Source organism: Haematobia irritans, chromosome 1 (assembly GCF_050003625.1).
Source record: "Haematobia irritans isolate KBUSLIRL chromosome 1, ASM5000362v1, whole genome shotgun sequence".
Lineage (NCBI taxonomy): Eukaryota > Metazoa > Arthropoda > Insecta > Diptera > Muscidae > Haematobia > Haematobia irritans.
The window spans coordinates 235396046-235407463 of NC_134397.1; the positions used below are offsets into that span (position 1 = coordinate 235396046).

The following is an 11418-nucleotide window of genomic DNA, read 5'->3' on the forward strand; positions in this document are numbered from 1 at the left end:
GTTTTTATAATAAAGTACTTTTGTTTAAGAAAGTTTAATTTTAATGTATGAATATTTTCATAATAGTAAAACAGTTTGTTGTTCCTTTAATTATTTAATTTCTCTGTACTGTGGAATGATTGATTTAAAAATAGTTTAGTCGTCGACATTTTAAAGAGACTGTTAACCAATTTTTATTATCGAGTTTCCCAAAAAATAAGCAAGTAAACCAAAATAATACTGACTTTTTAACTTGGTAGTGGTATATAAATCTTATGGCGTTGTAAAAATGAACTAAAATACAGTGTTATAGATGAACTAAAATTTAAGAGAATTATAAACTAGACATGTTGAAAAAAATCTTAAGGGCTAAATCATGGTCAATATTACTACAGTTTAGTTCATTTTGCAATGGAAAAGGGTTCACTGTTTTTTCAGTGTAGGAGAAACAAGAGTACTATACCTGACTTTGTCCATGATGGCCAGTCAGTGAATAACAACAGGGTGAAAGCTAAACGATTTCTTCTTAAATTCTGTAGAAGATCTGAGAGGGGCCATAGAAACTATTCCTGGTGATGATCGTAATAATCTAAGGACGATGTGCCGCACTGTGAGCAGATTTGTGCTAGATCGTGTCGAGGTTCAGGAAATTGATGAAATTGTGAGGAATTTGAAGCGGAACACTTCTGCAGGATATGATGGAATTTCGGCAGACATTTTGGATGAATGCCGGGGGTTGTTGGCCCCATCCTTAGTGTCAATCTTTAACAATATTGTAGATAGCAGCAGCTACCCCGATTGTTTAAAAATAAGCAAAGTTACGCCGATTCCAAAATGTCAAATTCTAAGCAACTTTATCAATTTCGACCTATATCTGTGTTGCCAGTAGTGGATGTTGTTGTCGAGAAATTTATTCAAGCCAGGATAATGAAATATCTTGAGGAAAACGATATCATCTATAAATATCAGTTTGGTTTTAGGAGAGGTTGCGGGACAGATGAAGCAGTGCTAAATGTGTTGAATTATATATACTGTAGTATAGATCATGGTTATAGAGGTGTAGGTGCCCTGTTTTTAGATTTGACAAAAGCCTTCGATATTGTAGATCATCACGTACTTCTTCGGAAGTTGTCATATTATGGTATTCGAGGTGATGAATTACAATTGTTTAGAAGTTTTTTGACAAATCGGAGGCAGTATGTGGTAGTATCTGGAGAGGAAAGTGATGTATCAGTCGTGAGGCATGGAATTCCGCAGGGAAGTTGCTTAGGTCCACTACTTTTCCTTATCTATATAAATGATTTATCCAATCTGGGGTTAGATGGCCGGATGTATATGTTTGCAGATGATTACCCTTATAGAAACGATGTGACATTAAGAAATGCTATGGAAAGGGAAATGCTATGGAAAGGGATATGATCCTTGAATATACGAGGTTAAATAAGTTAGTATTAAGTTCGTCGAAGACGAAATTGGTGCGTTTTAGACCGACTTCGAACCAAGCTGTTAGTGAGTTTTCAATATCCATCAATGGTATTGTAGTTAACGAAGTCAAGGAAGTGAAATATTTAGGTATATTTCTTCAGCATAATTTGTCTTGGGACTCTCATACATCTAGTCTGAAGAACAAAGTAGCTCCAGCGTTAGGGATTCTTTTCAAGATGAGGTACCTTTTGGACTGCAGAACTAAGATGATGCTATATCAGTCATTGGTGCAGAGTCATCTTGGTTATTTGGCAGTCATTTTTGAATGGAAGAATACCTCAGCTCTACTTCTTTACAACGCATTCAGAATAAAGCCCTCAAGGCCGTCTTTAACTTGCCCATGAGGTTTTCGACGATACCACTATACGCGGAAATTTCTAAAAATATTTTGCCTGTACATGGTTTGTATAGATATCTGTTGTTGCTATATATTTACAAGACTGAGAAAAATATCGGCTATTCTACGTTAACGTTTTCCAGGAATCAATCTGCTTTTAACACTAGAAACAGAACATCTTTAAGGGTAGTGAGGTGTAGATTGGAAATTACCAAACAGAGAATTTAGTTCATTGGTACTTCCCTATTTAATGCATTACCCCATGATGTGAAGCATGCATCTAATATATCGCTTTTTAAGACCAAACTTAAGCAATATTTGCTTAAAAATGTTGAGATACTTCTAGCTTAAATTACATTCAAGATTTAAGGTTTATGGTATGGATTTATTTTTGTAATATTCTTTTTGTTTTTATACCCTCCACCATAGGATGGGGGGTATATTAACTTTGTATTATATATTCTGGGTCGTGGTGAAATTCTGAGTCGATCTGAGCATGTCCGTCCGTCCGTCTGTTGAAATCACGCTAACTTCCGAACGAAACAAGCTATCGACTTGAGACTTGGCGCAAGTAGTTGTTATTGATGTAGGTCGGATGGTATTGCAAATGGGCCATATCGGTCCACTTTTACGTATAGCCCCCATATAAACGGACCCCCAAATTTGGCTTGCGAGGCCTCTAAGAGAAGCAAATTTCATCCGATCCGGCTGAAATTTGGTACATGGTGTTAGTATATGGTATCTAACAACCATGCAAAAATTGGTTCACATCGGTCCATAATTATATATAGCCCCCATATAAACCGATCCCCCGATTTGGCTTGAAGAGCCTCTAAGAAAAACAATTTTCATCCGATTCGGCTGAAATTTGGTACATGGTGTAAGTATATGGTCTGCAACAACTATGCAAAAATTGGTCCACATCGGTTCATAATTATATATAGCCCCCATATAAACCGATCTCCCGATTTGGCTTGCGGAGCCTCTAAGAGAAGCAAATTTCATCCGATCCTGCTGAAATTTAGTACATCGTGTTAATATATGGTTCTAACAACCATGAAAAAATTGGTCCATATCGGTCCATAATTATATATAGCCCCAATAAAAACCGATCCCCAGATTTGACCTCCGGAGCACCTTGGAAGAGCAAAATTCTTCACATTCGGTTGAAATTTGGTACGTGATGTTAGTATAGGGTATCCAACAACCATGCAGGAATTGGTTCCTATCATTCCATAATTATATATAGCTCCCATATAAACCGATCCCCAGATTTGACCTCCGGTGCCTTTTCAAGAAGCAACATTCATTCGATTTGGTTGAAATTTGGTACGTGGTATTAGTATATGATATTTAACAACCATGTGAGTTGAAATTTGTGGATGACAGTCTTTCGTAGAAGTTTCTACGCAATCCATGGTGGAGGGTACATAAGATTCGGCCTGGCCGAACTTACGGCCGTATATACTTGTTTTCTTTCTTTTTGATTTTTTAATTTTGTACTTATATTTTGAAAATTATAATTTATTAAAAACATTCATCTTTGTCACACATTTGCCAACTTGCCTCAAAAATGCCTTAAGGCGCTGAGGCCTTAACATTATTGTAAATTTTTTAATAGAATAATAAATAATATTAATAAAAAAAAAGTTTATCAACTTTTTGACAAGGAAAAAATCTTTATATCGGAGAAATGCCTCTTCTATGCTAAACAAATTTAGCATTCGTATTTTATGGTCTTGAAATCTTTGCCATCACGAAAATATATTTTTTTTGTGGGCGATATATTATGGAACGATATTGATTGTTAGAAAATATATGCTTAATGACTTCTCGTACACTCAAAAACAGTTTGCTAGAATTCAAAGATTTTGACCCATTGATTTCGTGCCAAAGATGACATTTTGGAAGATTTAACTCATTTCTGTATACAATTAAAATTAGGAAACAGATCTTACACTAATAGAAAAAATTACGTTCCATAGTCGTGAACGGAGGTGACAAAATGAAACGGAAACGTTCACAAAAAATCAAAACGGAATGTTCACAATTTCGTCCACAGACGCTGGTTGTTGTTTTGACAACGCATGGTGTCATTTTATCGTTGTCAGATGGGCACCGCCTGTTCACAGTTTGACACCACATGTGTGTTGGTTCACTTTCATGAACGAATCGTTTTGAAATGAGCACGCCGTTCATGATTTTTTCTATGACTGTATTTATTGTAGTTTTATTCACTTTTTGTATTTTTATTCACTTTTTTCCTTAACAAAGCTATTCAAGGCAATGGCAGTTTAACATTTAAAACTATAAAATAATACCTTAAATCTAATAAAATAAAATTACAATTAGGATTCAGATCTCATTTATCGGATTTTCATTCTCTTTTCGCGGTATATTAATAAGGGACACTTCAAAGTAAAAAATGTTTTCTTAATTTCAAACAAACTTTAAACCAAAGGATGGTATATTCTCAAAATATGTCTTAGACTATTTTTTAAGCATTGTTGTCTTAAATCTAATACTTCAATATTTCAGTTAATCTAAGGACGATTTCTTTAAATTATAAATATGTTTCTTTACTTTAAGGAAAATTTACCTTAGTTCAAAGACATGCGACTCTAACGGACTGACGCAAATGTACAAACTTTGTGTCCCAAATTTAATAAAAAAAATTATGAAGCAAAGATTGGAAACTTTATTTTAATTAAAATTTAATTATTTTAAAGAAATTTGTCCTTAATATTTTGTAAATTGCGCATCTAAAAGTTTAGATTGCGTAAACCTTAACATCACGTAAAGATTTTTTCAGTGTAAAAACTACTTCCAATTCCTCGAAATAAATGTTAGCCTGTGTTTGAAGCTTATCTTTCATCCAATGGTTGAACATTTCAGTTACTTTAAAGATTATTTCTGTAAATAAATAAAAAAATGTCTTTCTTTACTTTAAGAAAAAATTACATTACGACTTGAACGGGAGGATGCAAATTTTAAAAATTCGTTGCCTAAATGTAATGAAAAACTTTAAGCAAAAATGTAAATTAATTTTATTTAATTTATTTTAAGTTTTGTATTTTAAGGATATTTTTCAGCAATATTGTATGAACTGAATGTCCTAAAATGTAGGTTGCATTGTCTTCATATTAGGTCATTATACTTTTACGCACAAAGAAAATTTCATTAAAATGGAGCCAACGAAAATGCTTCATTGATACAACGAAACATTTTCATTAAGACAATGAACATGTTCGTTAATAGTACGAAACGTTTCGTTGACTCACAGAAAATTCGTTAAAATAACGAAAAATTTCTAATTATACAATTATTATTCGAGCTTTATGGACAGATATAGATTAAGGAACATGGTTAATAGAGCCATTGAAAAGAAAACGCCAGATACAAATCTATACACGCCTGGACTGTACATGTTTCGGTTCGGGCGAATGAACCTTTCCACAGCCTTTAGTATAGATCTGGCTGGGAGAGATAACTCAATTTTGGGCCCTTTATGCTAACTCCTTATGGAGAAAACATTTGGGAAATTTCCTCTTACAAATTGAATCATCTTTTCTCCCACTGTACATCATCTTTTCATATAACTTACAAGTCCCTTAATCTTATTTTTATTTCGTTTTGTTACATAGTAATGCAACAACACGAAATTTATTTTTAGAAAGCTAATTTGTTAGAATTCACCTAAGTGGTGAACAGTCGAACAATGCTTATTGTTTCTACAGTCAACTACAACATATGACAATTAACAGAAACTGGTTTCCAGGATACAACAACAATTCTAACGCGTACATTAGTCGTGTTTTTCCTAGTTTTACGACGGGCTCATCGTTGCTTATTATATTACATGTTAGCCTGATACCGAAACAGGCAATTGACGTCCAAATGCATTATATCTAATTATACAATTATTATTCGAGCTTTATGGACAGATATAGATTAAGGAACATGGTTAATAGAGCCATTGAAAAGAAAACGCCAGATACAAATCTATACACGCCTGGACTGTACATGTTTCGGTTCGGGCGAATGAACCTTTCCACAGCCTTTAGTGTAGAAATTTCGTTATATCAATGAATTTGTTTCATTGGCTCAATTTTAATGACACATTTCATTAATATAACGAAACTTTTTCTATCAGTGTAGGAAAACTTTTAACACAGTTTCTTATTGCCTTCATGAAAATGTTTCGCTATAAAAATTTAAAAAAATATCGTTGGCTCAATTTTAATGAAATTTTCTTTATGTGTCTATTTTAAGCTTTCTTTATTCCAATGGCACTCAAAATAAGTTAACTGAAAGTTTTCTTCTTTAAATAAACATGTTTGTTCCTCGCTTTAAGAAAAATTTGACTTTTTTCAAAGAAATACGACTTTGACGAAAAAGGCGCAAATTTCAACAATTATTATCCTAAATTTACTAATAGAATTCATAAGACAAATATTATACACATTGTTTTTATTAAAATTTTGTTTTCTAAAAAAAATGTCCTTAATATTGGGAAAGTATTGAATATTAAGAAAAACTTTTGCGTGACTAATTTGTTAACTCTTTTAAATTTCCATTTTATTTCAATAGCCCATTGTGCGACGACTAATTGCTTGCATGAGTATAGGTAGTAATGTTTACAATGCACACGTTCAATTATGATGAGGTAGGTAGATGTGCACACCGCCCTACTCGGCTTAAAAGTATGAGAATGTGCACACGACGAAATTCGAGAGTGCGTCGTCCCCTTAAAAAATCGAGTGGTGCGGTGAGCAGCATACAATGAGAACAAGAGGAAGAACACAAGAATGAATAACCATAGGTTATAGGTACCCAAACGTTGTTCATCATCATATCTATAAAACGAGCAGCACTGCAGAAAACGACCATCAGTCACAAGTCGTCGACTAAACACAACACAGCAATTAAAGCATAACAAAAACAGACAACTACAAACCGTTGATAAGCTTTCAAAAGCAGTGCATCTTCTTTCTAATCAACAAATAAAAAACTTGAAAAAAATCGTCATCATCATGCCTTGCCCCTGTGGAACTGGTAAGTGCTGCCTCTACGAAAGTTTGACAAACGACGACATAACATATACGAGTTGTAGTACATCATTGTTGAGACGCATTTAGAATTTAAATTGAAAATAATTGAATCACTTGTGCCAATTGATTTTATTTATACTCAATACCCTTCAGTGCGTTTGAAGGGTATTCATGATGTCCAAATGGATTTACAATTAGTATTTGAAACGGTTCAGGATATTTGAAAAGTTCCAAGAACATTTTTGTAATATAGAAAATGTGATTATAAATTAAATTAATGGCAGTTAATATAAAAGTGGCAATAAATTAAAAAAAAAATTAGTTGAATTTCAAAAAGATTAATGTTGTTAACCACTTGTGTATCATCACTTTTATGGATCGACTTACAACTTCCTACTGATGTCCGTCCATCAATCCATCGCAATTTTTATTTGATCTTCATGAAGATTTTGATATAAGACTAAATACCTTTCAATTTAGAAAAAATATGGACCCGATATAATTTTATAGCACAAATGAGCATAACGGAATCATTGTAGGACATTAAGAATTTTTTTAGCTTAGAAAATACGATTTTAATTACAAAAAATAATTGCAGTAAATTAATATAAAATTAGCCAGTTTAAATTATATTCAATTAAATTCAAAAAAAATCTATGTAAATTTGTACATATCATAAATTTTGGTCCTAAACCCAACAAGCTGAATAAGGATTGATTTGCACCTGCATCCTGACTGAATCTAGACGTGACTGTCCGTCCGTCAATTCATCGCAATTTTTATTTGATCTCCAAGAAGATTTCGATATAAAACTAAACACCTTTCAATTTAGAAAAAATATGGATCCGATACAATTTTTATAGCACAAATTAGGATATCGGAATCATTGTGGCACATTAAGATTTTTTTAGCATAGAAAATATGATTTTAATTATAAAAAATAATTGCAGTAAATTAATATAAAATTAGCCACTTTAAATTATATTCAATTAAATTAAAAAAAAAATCCATGTAAATTTGTACATATCATAAATTTTGGTCCTAAACCCAACAAGCTGAATAAGGATTGATTTGCACCTGCATCCTGATTGAATCTAGACGTGACTGTCCGTCCGTCAATTCATCGTAATTTTTATTTGATCTCCAAGAAGATTTCGATATAAAACTAAACACCTTTCAATTTAGAAAAAATATGGATCCGATACAATTTTTATAGCACAAATTAGGATATCGGAATCATTGTGGCACATTATGATTTTTTTTTGGCATAGGAAATATGATTTTAATTATAAAAAATAATTGCAGTAAATTAATATAAAATTAGCCACTTTAAATTATATTCAATTAAATTCAAAAAAAATCCATGTAAATTTGTACATATCATAAATTTTGGTCCTAGACCCCACAAGCTGTATAAGGTTTGACTTCCACTAACAACTTCCTCCTGACTGACTCTAGCCATGGATGTCCGTCCGTCAATCCATCGAAATTTTTATTTGATCTCTATGAAGATTTTCATATAAGACTAGATACCTTTCAATTTAGAAAAAAAAATATGGATCCGATACAATTTTTATAGCTCAGATAAGGATGTCGAAATCACTGTGGGACATTAAGATTTTTTAGCATAGGAAATATGATTTTAATTATAAAAAATAATTGTAGTAAATTAATATAAAATTAGCCACATTAAATTATATTCAATCAAATTCAAAAAAAAATTCATGTAAATTTGTACATATCATAAATTTTGGTCCTAGACCCCACAAGCTGTATAAGGATTGACTTCCACTTACAACTTCCTCCTGACTGACTCTAGCCACGGATGTCTGTCCGTCAATCTGTCGCAATTTTTATTTGATCTCCATGAAGATTTTGATGTAAGACTAAATACCTTTCAATTTAGAAAAAAAATATGGATCCGATACAATTTTTATAGCTCAGATAAGGATGTCGAAATCACTGTGGGACATTAAGATTTTTTTTAGCATAGGAAATATGATTTTAATTATAAAAAATAATTGCAGTAAATTAATATAAAAGTAGCCACTTTAAATTTTATTCGGTTGAATTCCAAAAAAAAAATCCATGTAAATTTATACATATTTTGGCCTAAACCCCACAAGATGTATAAGGATTGATTTGCACCTGCATCCTGATTGAATCTAGCCGTGACTGTCCGCCCGTCAATCCATGGCAATTTTTATTTGATCTTCATGAAATTTGATAAAGGGGAAATTTTTCATATAAGACCAAATACTTTTTAATTTGGACAAACTTGAATCAGATACGGATACAATTTTTACAGGTCAAATGAGGATATCGGAATCACGGTGAGGCAATTAGAAAGCTTTTGTAACGTAGAAAATCTGATTTTAATTATGAAAAAAAATTGCATTAAATTAATACAAAAGATTTAAAATTTTATTCGGTTGTAATCCAAAAAGTTTAATTAACTAGAGTCCACGTAATTATTTGGATACCATAAATCGATTCAAAACTGCGTCCTGATTGAATATAGCCATGGTTTTTCATCCGTCAATACTTAGCAAATTTGATCCGTTCATTATGAAATTTCCGTGCTGCAATGGTTAGCATGCCCGCCTTGCATACACAGGGTCGTGGGTTCGATTCCTGCTTCGACCGAACACCAAAAAGTTTTTCAGCGGTGGATTATCCCACCTCAGTAATGCTAGTGACATTTCTGAGGGTTTCAAAGCTTCTCTAAGTGGTTTCACTGCAATGTGGAATGCCGTTCGGATCACAATGGACTGAATAGTCTAAGTGAGCCTGATACATCGGGCTGCCACCTAACCTAACCTAACCTTATGAAATTTCATACAAGGGAGATTTTTAATATGCTTTTCAATTTGGAATATGTATTTCATATTGTAGTATATGTCTTCGAAGGGCAAGTATTATCCTTGTCGATTAAGATTTCGATGTAACTCCGATAAAACGCATATTAAGTATGGTGTAAAAGGTCTATTTAAAAATATCCCGATTCTTGCAAAATTCGAGTTTTTATTCAAAATAATTGCCTTCAAGGGATACACCACTTGGCATTGAGGTGAAATTTGGAATCGGGCAGCTCTCAGTGATAAGAGCGAAGTTCACCACTTTGGTATTACTCAATAGTCTAAGTGAGCCTTAATGATCTCCAATTGAGTTCACGCTGCACCCGCTTTCCATAGGAGCTTTATCATACACCAATACCATTCGGGAATTATATAATGGACACTTGCAGTTGATATCTTTCGAGTACCTGATATTTCATTAATTTTAATTGATCAGTTTTTGATGGTTGATTACCCTAGGGCAGAGTCCGAAAACTCGTCATCGTGCCAAGTATTTGCTTTAACTTTACTCTTTAAAATGCAATATTTTATTAACTCGCGAAATTGTTAGTAAATGTGTATTTGTGCCATTTAAACACGCAGAGAAGGAATAGGATCACGCTGGATAGGAATAGGATAGGACCTCAAACATGTTTCAAGAGCAAAATATTATTTTTGGATGGTAACCATGTGACATGTTTGTCACAAAATTCTTGTTTTCTCGCCAAACATAACATGCTAGCCGAAATCAGATACAAAATTTCCGAGAAAATAACATGGTTGCGTCAAACATTTTACATGGTCACCAGAATAGAAGTTTAATCTTCATTTTTAACATATTTTAAAAAAATATTTTGTACAACTTACCTTAGTTTTCATTAATTACTCACACTCCCATTTTAATGAAGCTCCGATAGGTAGTTAGTCTAGATATATTCCAAATTCCAGTTAGGAACTTAACTGCTAAATAATTTTCAATTTAACTTAACCGGAAAGAAGATATTTGCAATTTATTTTCTGTTATTTTTTTTATTCTTCAATTAAGAAACTGTACTAATTTTCTTCTATTACATTTACTCTCATTTCAGGTTGCAAATGCTCCACCACTCAATCTGGTGGTAGCTGCGGATGTGGTTCATCTTGCAAATGCGCTTCCGGCGGTGGCTGTGACAAAGGCAGCTGCGGCAAGTAAAAGAAGAATCGACTGATATCCTCTATATTCTTCCTTACTTTCTTCAACTATAATGTATTTTGCAATTTGTGTATTTTCTCATGTCCAGGATCGAATTGTGTAAATTATATATTAAGTTTAATTTAGTTTAAAAAATAATCAAAATCATATATGTTTTTCTTTTTTCTATGAAAATTATTTAAAATTTATATTCCATTAAAATAAATAAAACTATATAAAGTTAAAAAAAAAACAAAAAAAACTATTAAATTTTAAATAATAATTATTTTCCCAACATATAACAAGATTTTTAATTGCGATAAAATTTTTATATATTAAGGTTATGATCACAATAGGCAAATATTTGTTTCCCAGGAAAACTGTCGAATAAGTGGATACCATTTTAAGGAAATCTCCTAGCATAATTTGATATAGCCAATATAACAAAATATTAGTTGATTTAAATATGGCGAAGAATTCTCCCTTTATTTCTGTCAAATATTTGCCCTGTGTGATCGTACCATAAGCAAAATCTTTTACGACCAAGCAACCTTGTTG

General features: G+C 32.4%; 1 protein-coding gene across 1 annotated transcript; it reads left to right on the top strand.

Annotated features, from left to right (window-relative positions):
• Positions 1–6672: 6672 nt before the first annotated feature.
• Positions 6673–11165, top strand: MtnA (Metallothionein A). The gene is made up of 2 exons (XM_075296087.1): positions 6673–6856; positions 10778–11165. The coding sequence occupies exons 1-2, from the start codon at positions 6835–6837 to the stop codon at positions 10879–10881; spliced, it is 126 nt and encodes a 41-aa protein (XP_075152202.1). The 5' UTR covers positions 6673–6834; the 3' UTR covers positions 10882–11165.
• The last annotated feature ends 253 nt before the right edge of the window (positions 11166–11418 follow it).

Bases quoted from the DNA above. Each gene is read 5' to 3' on its own strand.
- MtnA (XM_075296087.1), top strand. From the start codon at position 6,835: ATGCCTTGCCCCTGTGGAACTG. The intron at 6,857-10,777 runs GTAAGTGCTGCC...CTCTCATTTCAG, and splicing joins GCCTTGCCCCTGTGGAACTG to GTTGCAAATGCTCCACCACT.